General features: G+C 38.0%; 1 protein-coding gene across 2 annotated transcripts in view; it reads right to left on the bottom strand.

Annotated features, from left to right (window-relative positions):
* The window catches only part of MSRA (methionine sulfoxide reductase A), a 280,995-nt gene that overhangs the window by 151,931 nt on the left and 103,152 nt on the right, over window positions 1-25,912 (bottom strand). For both annotated transcript variants that reach the window (XM_085306504.1, XM_085306502.1), the window contains exon 2: window positions 19,287-19,355. In XM_085306504.1, coding sequence (XP_085162630.1) covers window positions 19,287-19,355 — 69 coding nt within the window. The remainder of the gene's footprint in view (window positions 1-19,286; window positions 19,356-25,912) is intronic.

Genomic DNA, 25,912 nt, shown 5'->3' with positions numbered 1-25,912 from the left:
AGGGTTGATAAATATGTTGAACAGCTTGCCTGGGGCAAGTCAAACAAAGCCCTCGGCAAGAAATTTAAAATGCAGTTTGCCTAACAGAGCAACTAAAGAGGAATTTCTTGGCTCACCATTTTGCCAAGATGTGTTCTGTTCACACTGCATGAATTCCCAGAGAAACTGTTGGGTTTGCTTCTTTTTCCATAGGAGAAGCAGAAGCCTCATGTTCATTCAAATTAACAAATGCCCAGGCAATTCATTTATGCCAGTATGGTAGCTGCTGACATTCGAAGTGTGTGTGCACATGTGTGTATATGTATGTAAGTTTGCATAAAATCTACACAACAGATTAGAACTGTTGCAGAAGAAAAAGAAGACTATCATAATAGAAAAGGAATATTTTACAGTCAAGTAAAAAAACTGCTTTGTTTTCAATATGAAAAATATGTATAATATGCCATAAGGATGACTTTTGGAAGAYCCTATAAGACAATAGCACCCACACTGGGAAAAGCAATATAGATAGACCAACAGACAGACAAAAAGAAAATGATTCTTAAAATCCATTTACAATCCATCATAAAAGCATGTTACGAGTTATAAATAACATACAGCCAATGGTATTTTAATAAATTTGAAGCCAATATCAGACAGGTTAATAAGGCACAAACCATAGCTACTCTGACCTTCACTGTTATAGCGGAAGAGATCTCAGATACTCCTATTTAGATGCAATTCTGATCTTAACCAGCAGAGAGCAGGGACATACACACCTTAATGTATTAAAGTACTCTCAAAGATGGCCTTATCCTCCGCCTCAGTATTCTTTCCCCACCCAACAGAGAGGAACTTTAACAAATAAAGCAACTTTATCCTGATGACCAACAAAACTGTAATCCGGCAAGTCCACACAAAGAAAATCCCACAACCAAAATCCTCTCTTGTAAAACTTCTTTCAAAAAACRCTGCTCTGAAAGACTATCATCCACACACTGGAAAAGAATATGTAGAACGAGCAGTGGCCAAATTTCCAGACCTTGGAGATGAGCGCCAGAATGTCCCTGTACCCGTGACACCTTTTCCTGGCAGAGCTGGGATGCCAGCTGTGCGACGCAGCCTCTGCGCGGGAGCTGCACGCCGGCGGTTCGGGAGGCAACGGCTGGCTCACCTTGGCTCTAAACCATCAGAGCTAACACTGTGAATTGCTCCCAGAAGTGAATAGGAAGAGCAGTAGCTCACATAGGATTGAAGCCGGTCAACCACTGCTATAGCTCTACTTTCTTCTGCAATCTTGGGGTACAGATAATATTCTTAATGACTGTTCTGCATCAATTTGTTCTGCATTAATCATGCTCGACACTTTCTTAATGACGAGAGAAAGGTTAAAAGGAGAGGGAAGATGTGCAAGATTTATTAGGCCCAAACATAAACATACAGCTCACAGGCTTTACATCCCAGCTCCCAGAAGGACACCAACAGGAGAATATGCCATCAGAGGAAGCCTGACAGCAGCTGTTTAGATTTGGGGAACCATGTTTCCTGCCTCCTATAAAAAGCAAATACTTAAATACTAATTCACATGCATTTAGCTCCTTTCATCCAAAAACATCAAAGCATTTTGCACACAATAATTAAGCCTCACATGAACTATAATTTATGAATTTTTACTTGAAGTACTCCACAACTGAGGTATGAGTGATCCCAAAGCAAAGAATCACTTTCAGAAACGTTCAAGAATTCCAACTAACATGTCTTTGTTTAAAATACTTCTTCCTAAAGCTGCAACTRCTATGTGATAGAAACAGTGCTTGATAAAAGTATGTGTTTTCTAACTCTTTCCTTCCTGTATTTTGGCCGATTTATATTCTGCAGTAAAACTTTGTCTGGATAAAATGTTGCAACTTTCATCGTACTCATCTTTTGCCAGTAGAATATAGCTGCAATATAATAATATGAAAAATTTAAAACAAAATAAAGAACTATCTCCAAAAAATACAGAAAATACATCTGAACCTTGCTTTGAAATGTTGAGCCAAATATACAAACCAGTTATCAGTCCTTGATTGCATTACATTTAGACAGGTCCAAAACTGGTAAAAATGGGATGAAAAGAAGGTTTCAGAAGTTCAAAACTGAATGAAGACTGAAAAGATCTTCCCTCTAAGGCTTCTTTCTATCAGTAGTAGCATTCCTATTTCCGACAGCATGGAAATAATGGCATATAAAAGCCTTTGTCATGGAACTGAGTTCCATCATTTTGGGTTCTGGGTGCGGGGCACAAGTGCAGAACGAAATAGCAGCCTCCCAGAAAGTTTAGTTCTCTACTCATGGGGCCATTTGGATTGGTACATTCCATAACTATGAAAGAAAACTGGTACAAAGTGTACAATTTAGGAATTGGAAACCAATAAACACCTGTTTTCTTTAGTGGTTGGGGATTTTGGAATATTCTGAGTGGATGTTCACTTCCCTGGGAATAATGCAGCATCACTGCCAACAAAGGTGGAAGTTTAACAACCAAATCACATATAAAAAAATATTGCACTAAAAATGGATATGACTTGCAGAAAAGAAGTGCCATTCACGAAGTAAGAGCACACACACACAAAGTTAAGCCTTAAATCCAAAATATATGGATTAAAAATGTACACTTTTCATGTCATTTCATTTCATGATTAAAGAGCAGTCCTAAGAAGTACTGTAGGCACYTGATGTTTCTTGACCACACAGATGATGATTATAGTATCCCAAGGACACAGAAAGGAATTTGTGACAGGAAAAAAGAATACTAGGGTTTATGGCCAAAATTCTGCCTCCTTTAACTTTTTACTTGTTTTAATTTTTCTTACAAAATAAATAATTGGATCAATAAAAATGTGATGTGTATGAATAAAAGCAGCATGAGCTCTTTGCCCAGCTCTTTGTGTCCAAAAATGAAACCTAGTYTTAAATCTGAATTAACACAACAGAATTTCCAAAGATACAGTTAATAAAGAATAAATTATGCCAGCTTGTACACAAATAAATTCAATCCAACCACTTTTCTATTTCACAACCTTATCCTTCCAAGAGGGGACAAGTTCCTTAATATATCACCTTTCAAACGTCTGTTAGGGATAAAAAGAACCTCTGGTACAACAACATGTGAAAGGGGTTAAAAAAGAGCTACATGGTCCTATCATCAAACTGATTATTTGCTTCATTGCAAGGCACCACATTTTTATTTTCAGTTATTGATTTGAAGCTTTCAAATCATTTTGTGATCTTCCTTTGCTCTAAGCGTTCCAACACTTCGCACCAGAGATTCATTTTAGATCATCCTCGGTCATTTGACACACTTTACTGCTCTGCTACTCAAGCAGAACATGATGTACACATAAAAGAAGAGATGTCATCAAGGCTGTGTAATCCATTTGATTCTCTCAAAACTGCATCTTTCATATAAATTCATCTCTGCAATAACAGCGCTGCCTTACCCTTGCTTTGTGAAAATCTCTGTAATCTATTGGCAACCTTTAGGGAGCTTGAAATAAACAGAAGCAAAACAAAATCCATTCTACTATTATAAAAGCAAAGCACCACAGACGTTTTGTTATGGGCAAAATAAGAATCACATTTAGGGCTATGATGCAGAAAATAATAAATTGTTTACAAAGTTAGTTTGCTGCAAAGAATAGAAATCTTGTCTTTTTTTCCCCTTTTTTTGATAACTATTGCTAAGTTAAATTAACTGCCATAGACACATGCAGAAAAAGAAATCTCATATTACTTATTTTATTTATAACCTTACATTTTAAACAACAATAGAAAGCTGTAGGCACCCTGACAATTATTTAAACTTACAATCTATAATKGCTCAGGAGCAAAAAATAATTACATTCAAATAACAAGCCGATGCAACAAACAGCCCCTTAGTCCTCCTCCGTTCCCCCGCTCCACAGAAACATTCTCTTAACCCATTTCCAATAAAAGCTCTAACTAATAAATGTCTTCTGAGTGTGCCTAGAAGGTCATTAAAATTAATCTAGTTTGGACCAAAGTTGTCCTTAATGGAAATACGGAATTTTCAAGAGTTATTTTCTCATCTGTTAGTAGCCAATAAAATTTTGGTATGTTCTCACTTGCAAAGGAGAACTCTCTCCTATCCACCCCTAAAAAGACAATTACTCAAAAAAATACCAGAAAAGATTGTTACAGAAAAACTAATCCATATCCAGAGGAATGGATAGGGGCCAAATAGATAGGTCATTACTCATTTACCATTTATGCAGTGTTTGACGCCTGCTCATTCCCCCAAAACATGGCATGTCACCGTTGAAAACAAAGTAACTATAATAAAGGTTTCTGCAGAGCGTCTGTGCTGCAGTGGTGGCTCGGCACGGGAAGAACCATTATGCACAGTGAGGCCCATGACCTTCACATGGCTTTCTTAGACATCTTTTAAATGCCCTATACCCTCTGGATGTGCTTAGCAGAATATTTAGTTACRGGGCACAATGAGGCACACAGACACATGCACCTTGGTGCTACTAATAGAGCTGCTGGCAGCATTGAGGGCTATAGTTGCATGYTCCTGCTTAAATACATAGCCCGTGTAATCTCGATGGTGGCTTTTGGGAGAGCCTCATAACGTGATACAGATATATGTTAAAGAAGCAGCAGGATAGCTGCATGGCAGCCACCTGTGGTGGCAATCCTCCCCCCCTTAACAAGAAATTGGATGCAGCCATTGCATCGCACCTCTTTGAAYAAACAGTGACTTTTGCATGCAGCAGAATCTTATTTTTTCTTTGCAGGTTTCAAATCGACAATTATTAAAATAAACAAAAGCAGCATTCCCTCTATGCTCAAATCAAAATCAAATTGCTGCAAATCACTACCRTACCTGTGTTCTGCTGTCCGGCAAGTCCAGCTGTAGCGAGTAAAGCATATGATTAGACATCGGAGATGTCTGATCTGCAATCATTAGTCCTGCTGCCCATTATACAGGCTGACCTAGGAATTGTGCTCTGCACCCTGCTCTGCCAGGGAAACAGAACGGCGCCGCAGAAGACRGGATGCCTTGGTTCATGTGGTCCGACAGAGACTAATCTTCACCTTTTTTATCCTGTTCATTATTTTCAAGACCATTATCCGGCATCCCTGTAAACTGACGTACCTGCTCTTTTGAATTGCCTCAGACATAAATAATTATACCTCTAATCATCTTTGTGTTTTTTTCTGACGCTTTGGCTTGGAATGGGTTTCTCCCCAACCCCCCCCCCCAAAGGGAAACAAGGCACCGTATAACCTCACACCATTTTCACAGGTTTCAGAGCAGACAGAAGGAGCCTATGTTTTGAGGACAAGGTCTAGCAGAGGTCAAGACTGTCCGAACTGCCAGCACTAAGTCTCTGTTGTTACATATTTTGGAGCAATGCAATAGCTGTGATACCTCGTAGACAAGCCCGAGATGGAACAGGATGGCTACTAAAATGGATGGTAAACTAGTTTAAATAAACTGTGGTCAGTAATATCTACGAACGTATTTTTGAACAACTCCAGTTATCCAATTAGGYTTGGATAACCTAGGTACCACAGCCACAGAGACAGGACTGTGTTGCCCCATGGAGGAGGCAAACGCTTCCCTCCGGGCTGTGGCTTCAGCCCACCTGGCTTCCATGCGCGGAGGCGCAGGAAGCTCCGACATCCCAGCCACGCTAGACGTGCATCCTGCAAGAGCCACCGCCTATTTCGGCAGCCTTCACTGTGCAATCACCCATTTTGCCTCCCTGGGGGGAAAAATGAAAGACGGTATTTTTGTTGTTGCTGTTGTTGCTTTGATACACACCTTCAAGAAGGTTATGTGCCATTACCAGAAGGTGCATCAAGTCTGGGAAATCTTGCCTTGATTTACTGTCCAGCCAAAAAAGCCTCACATGCATCTTTCACTTATTATTTCTTATTACAAATCTTTCTCAACAGGGAATAATGACATCTGAGGCTTGTATTTGCATGGTTTTCAACATTGTCCTCAACAACGGCACCCATATGTTCAAAACAGCACATAGGTTCCAGCTATGTGACTCCCAACAGCTTTAATTAATTAATTAATATGAAAGAAAAGCAGTTAAAGATGATGCGATATAGTAGGGATAGCATACATATGTGATATATATGATATACTGAATACAGTGTATTACACAGGAAGGATCCATCTCACCCAATACCCTATGTCCAACAGTAGACAACCGCAGGCACTTCGGGAAGAGTAAGGAAAGAGCAAACACTCACAGTACTTGCCCTGACTACTGTCCCAGTTTCTGGGCTGAGCCTGATACGGTTTGTTTAATGAATAACTCTCGGTGGATCTCTCTTCCAACTATTCCTCCTGGCTCCATTTCAAACTGAGAAACCTTTTGCATGCAGAAAATCCTTTGGCAAGGAAATCCAGAGTCTTTTATTTGATTCCAGCCCTTCCGTTTTATTTTGAAATTGGCTCCTACTTGCTTCATTTGACAACCCCTACTCCTCATACCGGAAGATTTTCTGCATAATCAGTTCCCTTTTCAATTCCCCATACTTATCATCATTTTGTAGATCTCTCATATCTCCCTAAGTCATCTTTTTCACACTGAATACTCCTAGCATACCCAGTTGTTGCTTGTACAGATGTTTCTCCGTAATTGTGATCATCCTTTTTGCCCAGTTCTGAACCTCTTTGAGTTCTGCTATATCTCCTGTGAGATATATACACATGAGAAATGCATACAATATTCACCGTGTGGGGAAACAAGGAATTTATACACTGGCATAGTACTGATTTCTGTTACGTTCTCTTCTCCTTCCCTATTTCATATTCCAGCAATTGGCATTGACAGGGAGAAGAGCTCCCATTTTAGGTTTCAGTTAAAATATTTATATTACCCTCCTAAAACTATACACAAGAAGAGAGTTTGGGGCCAAATACAACTGATGGAGCCATCAGCATAGTGCCTTAGACTCACTGCAGATTGCAGCCAGAGAGAACGCAACTGGTTGAGGTTCAGAAGACTCATATAGCCTCAGGTTGCAAACGATGGCGCAGTTGTGCAAGATCCAGCACAGGCTCCAAAACATCTTGTATCAACAAATTACCTTGAATTTTTGAGAGATTATTTGCATAGAGTCAGTAAGACTGTTAAAGCAATAACACTGCCTCAAGATACAAACCCTTTTGCTTTACTGTTGGGTTTGGTCTACAGCATGGTAAAGCAWAAATAACATAGTCTGGAACAAACAGGTGGAGATGATCGAGATTACTTTTAAAATACATTAACATTAATTCAAGACTTCAAAAAAGTCTATTGTAAACACACCTTATAAAGATACAATTTCCAGTCTTGTCACATACACCAAGGAATTAGTGCCCTACTCAAAAGTCTGTTGATGAAAGCAAAAAAAGAAAAAAAAAGGGGGGGAAAAGGAAAGAAAGGAGGATAAAGAAGATATTCGTCAGCAAATTCATATGAAAAGTTTCCAGTTATATGCAGTCTCCTTCGCACACTACTAGAACAAGTAAAGCTCTGGAAAATTCATGAATTCCTGAGGAATWTTAAGTTATTAATTATTAAATTAAGAAAATCTAGCATGCAGGTTTAATGCTAAATTCTCACTCTGTTGTCAGCTCCRGTTGGCTGTGTATGTCTGTAGCACATTCATAGCCTGGCCTCACTTATCCATGTATCACTGCTGTTCCTTATTTTCAGKATATTCCACAGTAAGAGGTCTAGGAATTTTAAAGGGAACTTGAAGCTCTGAAATAGAAAGCACGATCAATGTGTTCCTCCATTTAGTGTGGAAAACACATTTCATCTATGGTACTAAGACATAATTTCTGATGTGTGAATGTGTGCATATACACTTTCAATTTCAGGTTTCGTTCCAAATCTGTGTCAGCCCGTTAAGTGTGGTGTTAGTAGAGTTTAAGGCAAAGGGTATGGACTGCATGCGTTGTTGGGGCATGATGTGAGAACACTGAAGGACATTTGACGATACAAGACCCACTAGGAGAGTGCTGGGGGGACAGCATAGGACTAAGGCAGTGAAATCTAGCTGTGCTTCACAGTGTGACTCAAAAGGAGCAGTGCCCAGAACGAGCTACTCCCAGAACCACGCACAGCATTAATCTTAGCAGCAACAGGTTGGTTCTCTCCAAAAGACAACCTTGGAACAAACTAGCATACACATATCAAGGATGAACAAAAAAGAACCCAGGCACGAATTTCTGTAGTAGTGTAGAGATAAGCGTTGCTAACCATTGCCAAGCAGCACGCTCCACAATGGTTTGAAGAGGGGGCTTGCGTTAGCTACCAAAACCTACAAACACTCATTCTTCATCCGTAAAACACACCCAGATCTTTAATGCAGCAGCCCAATAAAATGATCTTGGTTTCACTGGTTATCACGAAGCAAAGGAATTGATCCTGTCTTTATCTGCCTCAAAGGATGAACAGCTTCACAGTTGATGAGTCTGCGTATAACCATCCTGATGCCTAAACCACTAATTCTGCCACTGAGTTCCTCTCATCTTGCTGTGCAGTTGGACTATATATAGGTACTGTCAAAGGTCTGTCTGGAGCCTTGAGCTGCATTGAGCTAGTACAAGTAAGACACAAAAGATGGTGCTAATATATAAAAAAGTGATACGGTTGACAACAACATCCAACCACATCACACTTTCCATCTCAGAATAACGAGTCAATAAAAGTTCGATGACCATTAGCCCGAGTTTGCAGTGAGGCTCCATCCTATACCTCTGGATTCAAAGAAAGACATCTCACCCTTTCGACAACTAATGCACCTTTATATTTTGTACCTAATTACATATACGTTACAGCATTTCACTCAAGTTACATCCTTTTTACTTGAATGTGTGACTGCTACTACATAATTCATAACATGATTCTCAATAATTTTCAGTCAAGGTTCAAGCAAAAATGTGTCACACTAAGATTATATTATTTATGAGCATAATGTTGGATTTAAGCCAATGATACACCAATAAATTTTATCTCAAAGCCTGACATATTGCATGCTGTTTTCCCTGGCTCACAAACAAATAACTACGGCTGTTTCAAAATTACTTACAGTTCAACTCAAATCACATTTTTTTTCTGATTAGTGCTTATCTTCTGTGAAAAAATGATCATATTATTTCTTTCTTTTAGATATTGAGGTGTATTTTTTAGTTCTCCTCTAAAGTCYGACCTGCATGGAGAGAAAAGCAAGGTGATATCTTTGAACAAAAATCTTGAACAAAATTCTGCCTAAACCTCCTAAAGGGTGKAGTTTTCACTCTCTCCAAAAGACAAAGGACCTTTGTTTGTGGTCTAGAATAAGCAGACATACTCATACTCTGTATTCACTCATACTGGTGAATACAGCCTGGAAGTAGTCTTAATAATGTGAATATTACCCTAAATACAAGGCTAAATAAAATATCTGGCATATACCAGGACATAAATGGTTCTGTGAGGAATACACAAGCATTTAGAGGCAATTCTTCTCACCTAACCTCACTTGAAATATAGGCCTCTAGGGTGTGCTTAGCATGCAGGCTTAAATAATGACATTTGGGTCTCTATAAACAGGTGTTTTCAGGTGACAAAAGGTGTCTAAGCTCCCATTATAGTCAGTGGGGATCCAGGGCTCAGTTCAGATGCCTAAATAAAGGTATCTCCTGTCATCTGAGATGTCTGAAGGAGCTTGCATAGGACTGGSATAGAAGTGATAAATGTGAAAAAAGACACACTTGTGTCCTTGGAAGCTGGAGATCAAAGACAATCAAGATATAACAAATGTCGCTTTAAATCAAAGTCTGGGCAGCTGAATCCTTCTCTGCTGTCAAGCTTTCCCTTAGCTGTAATAGGAGATTAGACACCTAGCTCATATGTAGGTACTTACATGTTACACATAAATGTAGATGTCTTACCCTGTATGTTAAATCCTTAAATGTAAGGGATACATATAGTTGTATGTAGTATCATTTGGGATGTCCCAGTCCCACCTGGCTTTCACCTGCTAGTTCAGAAGAGCGTGGGTCTCTCATAAGGCTTGTATCATCACTGCCAACTCCATATGGACATCCCAAATGCTCTAAGACACTTTAAAAGGCGTTGAACACCTATATTTATGCAAATGAATCAATTTGCCCTAATCTAAGCTAATTTTTCTTCATCAGTGAGGAGAACTAGRCACCTATTCAGGGTGTTTCATTCCTTTTTAAGTGAGCTGTTATGAACTGGCCTCCAAAAGTGTCTCTATTGACTAGGAAGAAATTTTTGAAAACCACCTTACAGGCCTAAAATTTATCAATTTCAGCCTGATGGCTTGAAAGGAGCAATGAAATCAATATAAAGATTCGGGTTGACCCCCCACCCCCACCCCGAGCTTCAGGAGCATTTCTGAGCAAGTAAGAGTAACTGAAGATTTTTTAATYTCAGATTTTAAGCAAAACATCTAAAGACACAGTTTTTGAGATCATCAGCTTCATTTCATGAAAAAAAATCCTGAAAATCACATCCTAAATTATCTTCAATTAAATAACCCAATATTAAGTAATATATATATATTTAATGTAGGATCCTAATYTCTGTGTCTCACATACCCAATTCCAGAATTGTCAATCTGTGACAACAGTGTTGTGAAGATATAGCCATTAAGATCTGCAAGGTGCACTGATAATACTTTGTGAACGTCARAGAATGTCTGAATTTGTCAAAACCAACAGAATTTTATTCTTTCAAAACGCTCTTTATATTTTTTCCTCCACTGTTGTAACTACTGACAATTAGCATCACATTTTTCATGGTTGAACAGAATACAACATCACCGTCTTCTATGCTTTTTATTAAGTCTTCATGCCGTGCGCATTAGGAACAGGAATCTAAGGACAAATTCTKATGGTAAATGTGTTTGTGTGTATAACCAAGCCTATAAACAGACACACACATTTATCTCCCACAAAGCAGCATAAATCTGAKGAGGGCAGCTTCTAGTCATTAACAGGATAATTTACTTCTATTGCAAACTTAAACCAGCTCGGATCGATGCCAAGCATATGTTCATCCCAGTCACTGATATATCCCTATTTATCATTGGCAAGAAATTTCCTTCTCCGCAAGGCTTTTGCATCACTAGGTGCTCTGTGCTAGCTTTTTGCAYAGAAGATGGAGACAATTTCTGCCACTGGGTATCACTTGTCCCATCCCCAAAACCATGTGATTAGACAGATGCAGTTATGCATCTTCTACTCCTTTCAGTGGAAGAGTCCCCAAAACATAATTAGATGGTTGTTTTAAGGTGGGTAATATTGACTGAAAAGCTGCAATCTGGTTTCAATTTAAAAAACTCAAGATCTGTGCTAACGTGCAATAAACATTGTAAGTGGAAAATCACACAAAGCCAAACTCTTCGTTACATCTTTCTCTTTCAAGAAACCTAAATTAACATAAACAAGKCCCTGATGGAGAAGGACAGATATTGTATTCGAAGGCCACATTACTTTTGTTTTCAGAAGGAAAAAGAAAAAGATGTGTGGATCTTTTGAAATAAAAGAATGTTATGAAGGGTTCTGCTGATCAAGGACAGCTTTCACTTTGCATTAGGGATATTTTATTGCCCCTTATTAGTACTTATACATGTCAGGAAATGTCCTTGGTACAGACTAAGCAGACTGTAGCATTTTGTATTTATCTGGGTCTGTCTCAGCCGGTGCTCTGCAATTTGCTACTTACTTACACTACTACAAACTCATCATACAATGCTATCAAATCAGAAGACCAGCGTTAACACATAATGCCTCTGACATGCTGTAGCACAAGAGAAATTGAATATTAAGATTTTTAATTTTAAAAGGAGACTTCTAACCTGTCCTGGAGTTAAATTCATTCCTGTGTTTATTAACTTATTTTGTAACAGGCTTACAGGAAAATTTTCAAAGCTGGGCTTCCCTTGTTAGACTCCTAAATCTTCATTTTTATGTAAAAAGAATAAGCAGTCTCATYTGGAAGACTTCTTCAAAAGTATAGTGGGATCTGACCATTTCCAATCTTTAAGATACTTTCATTTAAATCTATAAACAAAGATTTAGGAGACAATATACAGCTTARAATGTGTCTTTTTGGCTTAAAACTTGCTTCTAGAAGATCAAGGAGAGTCCAGCTTGCCTACCTATTCCATCAGTAAAATTCCCACTAGAAGAACACAGCCTGAGCTGTATAGTAAGTCTGATGGTTTGGAGAGCCTGTCAGTAGGGCTTATGGGATTGTTTTGAGGATAAACCATGGTAAACTAAGCTTGTAAACTATTAAAACTACACTAACTATCTATACAACAAAGAATATTCCCTGGCAATYGCTTCCCAGCTGTCATATCACTTGAAGGTTTGACCAGTAAATCAGAGGCATCAGACTTTGSGCAAGATTATAAGGATTAGGCTGTTCAAGCGCCGGTGGAAACAAGTAGGAAGCAGGACTAGATAGTGGAGGAGGGGAAGCGGACTGTGTTTCAAATCTCAGAAAGAGGCACAATAAAGACACTGGCCATAAATCAGTATTAAAAAAAAGAGGGGGATAAAAAGAAAGGAAAATGTGAAATAAGAATATATTTCTTCAATAAACACACTGCAAAGGTAAGAATAGGAGCATAATTTACTTTGGGGACACACCAGCATTCCCTTAGGCAATCTCTTTCTCATGCAATGTCTTCAACTTTTTTTTTTTTCCCCTCATTCCAGAACTGCAGAAAGTTAAGTCTCCATGTTTACACCACCTCGTGAACACAGGGCAACTTCAACACTCCAGTGCTTTACAAATCCACCCAAGCAGTACATTTCCTTCACTTTTCCAARATGCTGAAAGAGAATTAGCATGAGACACACAAATCCCTTCTTGAAGATGTTCCCTCTGGCTCTCAGGACTTCTACAACGTGATCCTTGTAACATCTGGTAATGTTGCTGTAGAAGTTTCTCCTACAATCTGGGTCACAGCACACACACCTGTTTCAACATTGTGAAGTCTTATATTCTTTCAGACAGAGATAAAATACCTTTTGACATGTAATATGGTTTAAAGTTTCCTTCCTTTTCTTTGAGTAAAGAACACAGAAAAATTGTTTGATTTTTTAAAAAAAACTACCTACAAAAAAGGTATTTTCTCTTGGTGGCCAGACTTTGTTTCCTGTAATTTCCTTCTCCCAGTGAAATGAACAGAGGTCATGACAAAAATACAGTAATTGAAAACTGCATTGTAAAAAAGTATAATAAGCTTATTCCTTTTGTTCATCAAGATTTCCCAAAGATCAATCAGATCTAGAGACCTTTGTAAAAGGTAAACACAYGGACAATAAGATCACTGACTTGTGAACCGAGGTATTTCTAAAAAGAAAGAGCTTGGGCTCTAATATATGAATTAATTGACTTGTTTTGGTAAATCAAATGTGAATTGGCCTTCACATTTGTTCTGAAGATTATTTAATTCTGTCAACGTAGTATACAAATACTTTAAATAATGTTCTGAAGTCCACTCTTCCGTGACAATAAAAAGAACTTTCTTCCTATCTTTATGTTCATAGATGAGAGTTAAGGAAAGTGTTGGTAAATGGATCACCTGACTGAAAGAGATTTGAAATGCTTATGGATACAAGCTTAGGGAAAATCCTCTCTGCAAAATTCTGCACATGGTAAACTTCACGTGAAAACTTGAACTTTGTCTGCTCTCTTCGCTGTGGTTAGAAACTGGAAAAAACTGTTCTTGCACATGAGTATGACAAATAGCTAATCACTGGTTTTGAGTAGATCCATTAAGTCTCAAGACCTGCTACTCAGAAAATTCTGATAGTCTTTTTAAAAATCTCGTGATTATGGGACCATGTAATGACTTAGACTGGAGAATGCTGTGGAACAGTTGCCAAATACATCTTCAGAGTTTTAATTAGGAGTCTTGCGACTTTCAGCTAAAGGAGGTAGCCAAAACATTCTGTACAAACGTCTAAAGAGAAGGAAAGCATCACTAAGAAATCTAATTGGAAATGATTTTCCTTTAGTTGACAAGTTACACTGACTGAGCCTTTCTTAGCAAGGGTTGAACCATCCAAGAGCAGGCCTCTTCTTAGAAACTTAGCTTTACAGTGGTCTGAACCTCGTTCTCGTACAGGTCCTGGGACACTGCACTGCACAGGAACGGGCACAGCAGAGGCACCTGAACAGGTTGCATGCAAAGACTGAGAAACCAGGACTTCCCTGGTTATGCTGGAGCTAACTGGACAATCTCAGTGTGATCCTGCTTTAGCTTTTAAACGACTTACTTACAGAAGCAGCAGAAATTGTGGGAATGCATCAGCTATCTCAATAGGACATAATAACCCAGGCAAAATACAACAATAATACTGCTCTACAGAATTACTGGAACATGTTGTTGTCTAATAAGTGCAGAGCATAAGGCGAAGAAGCTTGGATCCATCTGCCAATTCAGAAATGTCTCTAATTAGCTCTTATCAGTTACCTAACATTCTACTTCTGGCTATATTTTGTTTACATGAAGAAATCAATTATCCCATTACTAGCCAGTATATGTCAAGCAAATATAACATAATACAGTCCTATATTTTAAAAGTGTAATAATTAGAAATATGAACTATTGCCAGATTTTACTGAAGTAAAYAAGAGCCCTTCTATGAATGCACTGTACACACAATGCTTCTCTTAGAGGAACAGCCTAGGATATAAAGTACAGGGAATATATTGGTACTCTGTGAAAAACTGGAGTCTTGCAATAGYGGCAGCTACTTAAGAAAAATATACACTTAAAAATCAGAAACTTTGACCAAAAGTATTTCTGAGTATAATGCATTTACATACACACACAAAACATATAATTCCAATGTCATCGATGGAACTATTCATTCATTTTAATTTGTAAGTGTTCTGCAGATTTGAAGCATTTACTTAACCTTTTTTGCATTTATATCCTAAAGTTGATTTCAGACCCTAAAATACCTCTTTTCAACACATTATCAGCCTTTTAATGTAATTTCAATTTTTCTCTTTTGGTTTATTTTTTGGTCAAAATCGGTCAATATAGGCAAAATATTTTAAATTGAAAAGGTCTATGACCATAAAAGCTACAAGAAAACTTTCTGGACAGGCATTTATTAAATTAGTTCTACTTTTCTAGCTGTAACACAAACATATGACACCTAGTGTTTCACCTGTTTAAGTATCTCCAGTGAGACCATGGGCAGTGTCTATCTAAGCATAGATGAAAACTAGATTAACAGGTAATTGGATTCTTAGTATTAAAATATTCTCCATAAAAACCCTCRAAATCTACCTTTCCATGGTGGTAGGAACAAGGAAGCATTTCTACATTCTAATGAACAACAAGCATATTTCAAGCAGCTGAACGCTAAACAGACAAATAGACAATCTCAGGATCATTTAATTAGCCTGTTGAAAGCTGTGAGTTTCTCTTATAAATGATAAAGCTGCAGGAACAATTACCATGTAATTCACCCTGTAGCTTGATCAAAACAAGAAGTTATATCATAAAGTAAATAACGTAGCATTGGTAAGAGCATCTCTAAGGAGGTTTTGCAGAACCTAGAGCTATATAATGCAATCTAACTGTACTTTGCAAGCAGGTAAAAGGATGACTGTTTTCATCCCAGCATTACATTTTACACTGTTATTCTTAATGGTGAATTTAATAGTATCCAACCACTAGGAATATGCACTGCAAGTAGGTTATATCTACAAAATCACAAGGTTATTTACCATGTTTTAGCTTTTGTAGATATCATTAAGGGAGAGGGATTACTCCTTAGCAACTACTGCTCTTYGAGACTTGTCCCTGTGCTATCGCAATTACAGGATTAAGGGATGTTGCCAGAGAAGAGGTTTAAGGAGCACTTTCTCGCTAAGGTGGTGTCAGAGATGCTACTTATATAAATGACTAGTGCAGTTTCTTCTCCCTAGTTTACGGAGTCTAAAATCCAAAGAACTTGCAGTTAGCAGCAGTACACACCGACAGGATGAGTGACAATATGAGGAGAAGAWTTACTAACAGATAATCTTTTTCTCCTTTGAGTGCTTCCATTCATTCCCATTCACATGGGTCCAGCAAATGCTGCGCCCTTGGAGGTAGCAAAAACGAACTGTAGCACCATTTTTCTATACCACATATCAGAATGTGATGCCAACGCCAACAAATGACAACAATTATCATCAGAGTCATGTTTGTATACTATTATATTTCAGGTCTAATAGTAAACCTAAGAACATGTAGGTTTTCCATTTATTCACAGCACAGATGGCAACAGCATGAGTTTTCACCACCTATCCCAACATTTGCAATCACACTCATGGAAAAATCTAGGGCAATTTAAAAACGATGAAAGTTATCAGGCTTGATAGGAACATAATAGTTCTTAAGGAATGATTCAAAGTAGGCTGCTTAACAAGATTTTGCTCTCCRTGAAATTCTGTGTGTAGGATGCTACTTCCTATGAAATTTTACAAATTACTTACAATCAATAGTGATAAAACCAAGAGAAAAACCCGCATCAACACCCACCACACCCACTGGATACAAAATTGATCTAACCTTCAAACAGGAAATAAATTAGGAGTTTTTTAAAAAACTGAACAGTGAAGACTATCAGACTACGTCAGAACTGCTTGACCCTGCCTGCATTAAGAAATTCAAAGAAGAAGCCTTATATCCATCTTAACCTTAGAACTCAAAAGAAAACATAAAATTGTATCTTCCATCAGCTCCACAGAAACTATCCAACACAGTCTCCCATTCCACCACTCCAAGAATTTTTTAGATGTTCCCAGAATCCACAGACAAGGGAATACTGGCAGGAAGATGATACTCAATTAGAGGTACTCTAAAGAGAACCTGAAGAAGTCATCATGGTAATTGACTGGTGACATTCCATGTATCTAATAAGGGGACCTTATGAAATATCCTCCAGGATTAATTAAAAACTCCTTCCATCTCCATATCTACAAGTGTGAAATGTAGACAAGCCCTTATGGGAGAAGCTCCCATATCAGAACTGAAAAAGAGCTTACACGCCCAAATGATTGCCCATTTTTTCTAACTATAGTAGTTACACTACCACAAACTGTTTCTCTTCTTAAACCATGGTATCTACAGAAATGTTARCACCACAGGAAAGTTAATTTTTACTATGATTTGTTACAATAATTRACTGGAAAAAAAATCCCTTTTTGAGTAATAAATTAGTGCCCATGGCTAACTTAGCCCTTTGCATTCTACACAGAATTGCTAAATATTTCAGATGTGAATACAGGTCTATTTGAAAACAGATTAAGATAAACAGTTTATTCCAGACAGATAAGTAAACTGCTCTTATATAACAACTTTCAGACACTGTTCAGGTTTTTGAAATATTTATGTTACATCTTTTCTTTCTAAACTAGACCAGATCATTGTCGCTGAGCGCAATGACTGAGAAAACGCTATATTGACATAAGCTACTTTCTCCTGTAAAATATAGATTCATAACCTTTAATGTCAGTAGGGATGATTAGATTATCTAATATGATCTACTGTATCATGTAGGGAAGATAATTTCTACTACTTTTCCCTTCATAGAGATCAATAACGTGTTTTCTACTGACACACAACCTCAGGAAGCATCTAGGGTGACTAAGGTGCCTGACACAAGCATATTTCTCCACAAGTGGATTTCTGAGACATCCACACTGTAAAACTGTAGGAGATCTCCATCCCTCTGGTTCAACAGCAGGTTCAGTCTGGGGAGCCTAGGACACCTGAAACCTATGRTCAGGTACCCAACTAACTCTCCCAAACCATATCTGGAGACATGATAAGTAGATAGTCTTGGTTCCCTTCATAGTTTCAGTGGATGGCTTTTTTGCTGCTGTTGTTAATTAACTCTAATTACTCAGTGGGTTGTGAAATGTATGCAATATTTTAGTACCTGTGTCAGAAACACTGCGTRACAGGTGTGTAAAATTGTCCACTAACATCTACACGCTCTATCCCTGATTATATACCTGAAGGCTGTATTTATTGTTTTTGTGACATATTATGGGGGCATTGCTCCTCAGAATCACTGCTTTCCAGGGTGCATCCTCCATTTTTATATGTACTCTTCATTCTTTGCTGTTATACATATAGCCTTGCAGGTGCCAATATTTATATGTATTTTATTAGAATGGTCCCAGCTCAAAAAGTGAAGGCTCCTTTATATGCCTGACTTGTGCTTATTATGAGTTACAACTCCCCCAGTCTAGGTGACACAGCAGATGTATCAAGTACCGATTTTATATTTATTCCTAGATCACAGATAAAGGTTTAATTGRATATAATAAATTTCCTAAGACATTTTTGTACCATCCGATAGAAGTTTATTGGGAATTATATCCTTTCTAAATAATTCAATATTATGGTTCAAAATGGGTCTAGGAAATTTTTTGTTCTCTGTAACAGTAAGTTTTAAGAGTAATTGTCATAAGAATCTGCTTTTTTCTTTCCTATTCAATTCCATAGGCTTGCCCTTAAGGACTAAGAGTCGCACATTCTGTAATGAGAGCTCTAAATCTAACTATTTCCAGATTTGGGTAAAGTCCATATGTCAGTAAAAGGCTGATGATTCCAAAATATCTTAGGAAGTCTACTTCTTCTARAAGTAACTCTTTATCTCTCCAGAGAAATACTATTTTGAAGTTTTACAGAAGGGTTCAAAGAATGACATTTTCACAGAAAATATTACAAATACAATAAAAAACAACGTTTCACATATAACCATCCAGCTTTCCAGCTCGGCTGTCAGGAAGCCTATGGGATTAGCTACAAAGTGCACAACAGCAGATTTGGTTGGGGGGCATGGAGGTGGTAACAGCTCTCCACGTACAATAAATAAAGCTTTCCAACCAACAGTTTGAGTTTCTTGTACAACTTAAGATCTGGAGAGTCATGGATCATCTTTATACAATTCTGTTTAAACTAAAACTATTTTACCAGAATTATACATAAAAAGCTAATATTTGGGAATGTGCATAAATGAAATAAGGGATTAAATATTTGGTTTGTATAACTCGGCAAAATACTTTGGACGTGGAAGTATCCCAGAATCATGAGTGGCTCCAGCCAATTGTAGTGATTAGAAAATGGCAATTGCAGCCCGGATTGTGAAACTCTAAGGACCTAAGGTGACATTAAGAAATGTGGCATGCAGTAACACTATACATTTTGGAGCTATTCTTCTAAAACAGATATCTTACCAAACAAAACCATCCGTGTTCCCTCTGGGAAAGGTTCTATTGTTCTGTTTCCATTGACATGATGTTTATCTAAAAGAAAAAAGAACAGTAAAGTCAGAATGCAGAATATAATAGAACATATATTTTGCATAAAAACACAACTGTTCTTTCTTACTGAAACCTGGAGTGCAATTCCCCAGTACCTGGGACTTCATACTCTCTGGGCCTCTCTCTCAAGAGTAGCATTCTCAGCAGGTCCCAGGACTTAAACAGAAGTTACATTTCAGTCCACGGTCAGCACAAGTCAGCTGATACTAACATGACACGTGTATATGAAGAACTGTAGAGTAACAATCACTGTCACAGGTMGAGCAGCCCTTCCTCTTGCAACCAGACAAAGTAGGGAAAGAGTAATTTTCTGTTGCTGCTGAGACACATTCATGTCCACAAGCCTTTTGCCACAAGCCTTTTGATATGGTCACACAGGAACTGAGTATTTGCTCCTCTAGCAATCCATTAGCTAAAACAAATATTCATATAATATACTCTAATGCCACAACTGCTCCAAACAGAGTGGACATAGTTGTTTCTGTTTTCACTTTATGGTACTCATACCTTGCATTGTTTTAAGACTATTAAATTATTACCATCATTGAAAACCAAGTTATGGACGAAATACAACTGCTATTCCATTAACTAAAGCTAAATCAAGAGGGGAGAGGGAAGGACACAGGCTTGTTTTCCACTAGCTCCACGGATCATGAAGTGCAAGTCTGATAGCAGCTCCATGCAAATGCACAGTGCAACCTCTTCCCTGCGACTTAGTGCTAGAGACCCAAGTACCTTCCAGCTCCAGCCATGCCTCTGACGTGAACTGTTTTTCACAYAGGACATTTCCTTTATGCTATGATTAACTTTCTTCTCATGTTCTAGAAATTCTCGTGTCTATAACTTGACAACAGAAACAACACATTGTTTTTGAAAGCTAATCATCATTCCAAGTCAATGGCTTACAACTTATATGATAAAAACTATAGTTACAGGGAAATGGAATGACTATCAGTGAACACTGAACTGACTGTGGGAAGTTACCTTCCGCTTCTTAGTGGTGAAAGCACGTGTTTCACCCTAACACTGCCAATGCTTACTGCACAGATCCTTCCATGAGTTACAATAGCATTTAGGCACTTGGAAAACCAGGACTGGCYGGGCATGGATATCTTTCCGTCATCTTCCTGATCCTCTTGATCCTCAGGGTTATTGAAAGCCAGTTGGTAAGGAATAACTTTTTCTTTCTGTTTTGTCAACAGGTTTTCAAGCTGTCAGCATTTCCATGAACATAACTTCCCAACCAAACTATGAGGGACTTCCTCGCAGAACTGCCAACAGCTTGTTCATCCTCTACTRCAGGAATTCTCCTTATCGTTTTTCAAACTAAGCCTGAGAGATACGGTCTGCAACATACTTTAGTCCCTTCTAAACAGAACGAGCGCGCACAGAAAGCAAAACAGCCTGCAGGTTTTGACATTCAACTTTAGCTTCAGGCAAAATCTTTTTTAGTGAGATGCAGTGTCTGGCCTGCTTTCCTTACAGTCTCCTGAGTTTTATAGATATAATTCTTAGATCTCTTTCTCTGTCTCCATGAAATAGAATAATATATGGAAAAAATAATCAGAAGTTGCTAAGCAAGACTTCAATACTATAGTATCTTCCAGCCTTTGCAACCTATCRCACAGTATTTTCCAACACAGTCTCGCAACTGTCCCTTATTAAAGATCCACTGAATTCAGTCAAGTTCTGTCTGCACTGATTAAATTCATGGCTTAGGCTATATCTGTACAACTATTAAAATAAACAAGTCATTTCTAGAAACTATTTGAGAGAGTGTTAATTAGCCTGGCCAAAATCATGTCAGGTCCTATCTTAGCAATTTAACAGTACAGACAATCAAGTTCCAGTGCCTGGACCTGTTCTCTAGCACATTTTAATTTATTAGCATGCACTTCATTTATCTTCACAGTACTATGTATGTCAATGGTATCACATCAGTAATACTTAATTTAACCACAGAAGATGTTCAAATGAGAAAGTTTTATATGAATATTTCCTTTCAAATCAGCCTGACTTAAGTCCTCAACTGACTTACCGTTCTGCTATTATGTATAAGCCCGGAGGAAAATTAAAGCTCCGTTAAATAAAAACTCATTTCCATTAAGTTAAATTCCTAATAAAGCCATTGCCACAAAATTTACTGCACTTATCAGGCCTATTAACAGAATAGAACCTGTAATTACTAGAAACTGAAGTTTGTGCTGCTTTCTTAAATATGCAAAGCACTGGTCTAATGCAGYGCAGCCAGTTATTGCAGGCCAAATYCTCTCCAGTAACACTGATCAGATGGAAGCTGCACAAAGATTGCAATCAGCAGCGCAGAAAGTCTRCACAAGGCTTTACATAGAAATGAAGAGATCAACATGTAACTGAGTGGAACCCTAGGTTAAGAGACCAGAAGTCATTAATTAAGATGAGCTCTGTATCTGCAGATCCAAATGAAGCAGCCTTAAAAAGATATGACTTTTCAGAGAGCGCTGATCCAGCACTGGGTGAAAATCAGAAATTTTCTTATCTCAAAATATTCACTCACAAGCAATCACAAGACAGATTTAAAAACACATTTTTTTTTTTAAGTAATTTAGTAATTTCATTCATTCTTCATATTTGCCTTTTGGTTTTAAACCATTAGGGAACATTTAGACTACATTTCCAAACTTGYTTCATCAGAGCGGCCAAAAAGTTATTTTTAAATGAAAATTGAGATTCTCGCATAATCAAATTAATCCCAGAGTAGGGGTCACATTTATACACAAGGACTGTTAATTTTCCACGGTAAGCACAGTCAGGAAGTGAATTSAAAATAGCTGATTAACCAATTACCATGAGCTGCCTCCATCTCCTACCAGAATCTTCTGGTCCAGGACTCCTAGCACAATTACACCAGCAATCCAGCRCAAGCAGGAGCTCTGCCTAGAGCAATGCACATGTGAGAGCAGAGGGAGGAAGAAGGACAGGTAGTGCAGGGCTTAAGAAGGAATGCCTTCAAGCAAATCAGCTGCTCCTTGAATCATTTCTCCACCTGCTTTGCCCTAGATGCTTTCTCCTACACTACCTTCCCACCACCACCGCTGTTGGTRGTTTCTTCTCCACTGGTGACACCAAACGCTCACTCTGCTGTTCACCCGCATGCATGGAGTGGCTGCAGATCTTTGATAGATGACAGAGTGAGCAGGCTAGGGGATACAAGAACTTAGTAAAATAATTATTAAAAAAAACTAAGTGGTTGTTATTTGTRAAGTGGCATACGAGGTACAAGAGTTGCAAGCTGGGCACCAGAGAAACATAAAACCACCGCTCACTTTACAAAGGGTTAGTGTATGTGGYGGGAACACATGATATTTATGGTGGCCACCATATTCAAGTTTAGAGGAGATATACAGGCAAATTAACTTAGAGCTAGGCCTGTGTGAATAAGACTGATTCCATCTAGATAAGTATGGCTGAAGAAAATTGTTCATCAYTGAATAAGCAAGTTATTGAAATACCTCCTTTCAAATTTTGGACATGATAGGAGTATGTCATCCATACCCACAGCTCCACCTCTCTTGAACAAGTAATGAGATGTGGAATGACAGATGCCATTTGAAAACTCCATTCATAATATGAAGCGAGATGAAGAGCTTTCATGTTAACCTATAGCTGGTATGCTCAATCATTTAAAAATTCATTGGCTGTCCAAGCTTAACTTTGGTGTCTGAGCTTGCACATTTCAGAAAGACCATGGTAAAATGAATACTGCACAGAGAAGATGTTAGACTCATTGCTCCGCTGATGGCTGAGAAAGCTTCACTGCTTTAGGAGAAGACAGAATTGTCAGCAGTCTGAAAACGGATGTAACAACACCTCCAGCTTGTAGCAAAAGCCGAGCGAACTGCTTTGTGAGAAGTAAGACGTTCAGCAAAAGCTCCTCGTGTCATGACTGGTAACCAACTGCGAGAAACAGGGGCTATCAGGCCTGATCATCCCCCACTGCTTYTCCATATAACACTTTGTACTGCCGTGCACCATCAATATACAGTACATAAYTGAAGGCCAGTGGGTTTCTTTTCAGTCTTATAAACAAGAAACTATCTAATTTTTATTTCCAGTGAAATATTGTAACATTTAGAAAAAATGATGGAAGTTTGTCAGTGTAATGTTACTATTTGTCATCTAATGAGTAAAAGATCTGTACATGTCACCAAAGAGAAGCCGTAAGTCAAAGACTAAGTAGTAAAAATGAGGACTTCCATGCCCTTGGGTAAAATTTCAACACAGGTGACACATGATAACTCAATTCAATGAGCCTCAATTTTCACCATTTCCCAATCAAATGTTCTCTTTTAATTTAAACATATTTATTTCAGCAGAGAATAAACTAGGTAACTATTTGCTTTTTCTGATACTCAATGTATCCTTTACAGTAGCTACACTGGAGTCTACAGGCAGAACTTACTAAAAGTAAACTAACTCTACTAAAGCGTATGCTTTCTTTAGGCTATGTAGCTTGTTGAATTAAAAGCCAGCAACAAATATATTATTCCCACCTACACGTAGAAGGCTTACTCAGTATCTTTAAAACAGAATTCCATTTCAGTTTGTTTACATGCTGTCTGGTAAGAACTTCACTGCACTTTATTCATCTGGTGTAGAAAATAAGGATCGGATTTTTCTTGTATTTGTGCCTAAAATCGGGTACCTAAATAAATTACCTGATTCCAAAAAGTTCTGGGCCTCTAGAATTTCTACCGACTTCACTGAAGCCAAAATTGGCTAGCACTTCTGAAAGACAGGTCATTCATTAATATATTTAAATATGGACCCTGAAGTCTGGTTTTTCATTCAGGGCATAGTKCTTTCAGGGATTAGTTAGCAAATTTGAGTTTCTAATCAGGGCTTTGTTGATTTTGACTAGTTTTGCTTTCAGTAAATATTAAGATGGTTTATTTTTCTTCACAGTACCTTACCTCTGCTAAATCTTTTAACAGCAATTGCAAAATCTTTTAAAATCTTTTTTAATTGCTAAATCTCTCCTTTTAACAATTGATTCATCCCATCTGAGGCAAATCTGACTAAATTCTGGTTTGAAGAATTCTTYTTTTTTCTGTCCTATCACCCTCAGTAGGTATGGTTGACAAAGTTTGATCAAAATAGGTTTTTGGATTGCTCTGTCAGTTGTTCTAATAGTTAGCTTGGTATTTCTCTCGCACAAAAGCATAAAAGCAAAACTTTTCACCATCTGCCTATTTCACTGTCCTGAAGATATTTCCTTACAAAATTTTTAGTTCTCTAATCTAGTGTCTAAGGAGCATGCAAAGAGAAGTCATCCATGTAGWATATATCAAATTATTATATTATGTAGTATATATCAAACTATGTCATATGCGAGGATTTAATAGATTGTACAAGGATAGGATTTTTGTAATCATTAATATTGAACCAGATCTTATGTCTTCAGATRGAGGGGAAATATTTCATCTTATTTATAACCTTCCCCTCTCCCAAGATCTTCTGGAAATCAGAACATGCTTTTGAGATGGTTTCACAATGAAAGAACAGAGCGGAAGCCGGGCCGTGAAAGAGAAAGCTTGTAGGTGGTCCTGCTGAAGGAATAGGAATTACCAACTGAATTCCCCCATTTTCAGACTAAACTGTCTAAAAACACCCATTCACACTTGTCCTTGAAGGTGCAGCCTCTCTTCGTCGTCTGGAGGATTTCAAAAAGCTACTCACTGGAAAAATCCATGAAAGCGCAGCTTCGCTAGGGCCATGCTCTTAGAGGACTAGAGAGAGCCACGTGGGGGACAGGGCTGCTCCCGGATACTTCAGGCTTCTACGGAGCTAATAGTGGTATTAGATGTGTAATTTATGGCAGGATTTTGCCCATGAATTCTTCAAGACTGGTGATGAAATAAAAGCTCTTCTCTATTTTCAGGTCTAGTTCAATGAGCAGAACTGTCAGTTCTGCAAGTTCCTGTATAACAAAAAAATCTAATGTCATATCAGATGACACCCCAAGTGTTATGTTTCAAATCACTTTACCTCCCAAAGGATATTTTCAGCATGGGGACATTGCTGCCCAACTCCAGCCATTTATATTTTCAAATCTGACAACTCATTTTGGTTCTCAGCATTGGCAGAGAGATGGCGTACATGATCTACTGGGTTTCTTTCACCTTTCATTTCTGTAGTTCTGTCATCCTCCCTCAGTCAGYAGAGATCAGCTGTCAACTCATTACCAATTAAAAATAGAGGTCAGCTACATAACGGCAATTCACTTCCTACAACTATTTGTGGTATTGTGTTATTTTGCTCACACTGTGGTTCCCAACTCCTATTAATATTAACCTGATATCGTTTGATGAAAAATATCACATTGCAAACTTTGTTTAAAAATAAATAACCTTCTGTGTGTTAAAATAGGTCACGGGAGGAAGAATGGTWGCTGAAAACAGTTTTGAAATGTATTCTTGAGATGATGTCTCACAATGTGACACACTGTGTTCTGTGGCATCCATTCTATCAAACAGATTACTACGTACAAACTGATTGAT

This window comes from Rhea americana, unplaced genomic scaffold, assembly GCF_003343005.1.
Source record: "Rhea americana isolate MKP2758 unplaced genomic scaffold, rheAme1 scaffold_240, whole genome shotgun sequence".
NCBI lineage: Eukaryota > Metazoa > Chordata > Aves > Rheiformes > Rheidae > Rhea > Rhea americana.
This window is presented reverse-complemented; position numbering and strand designations above follow the sequence as displayed.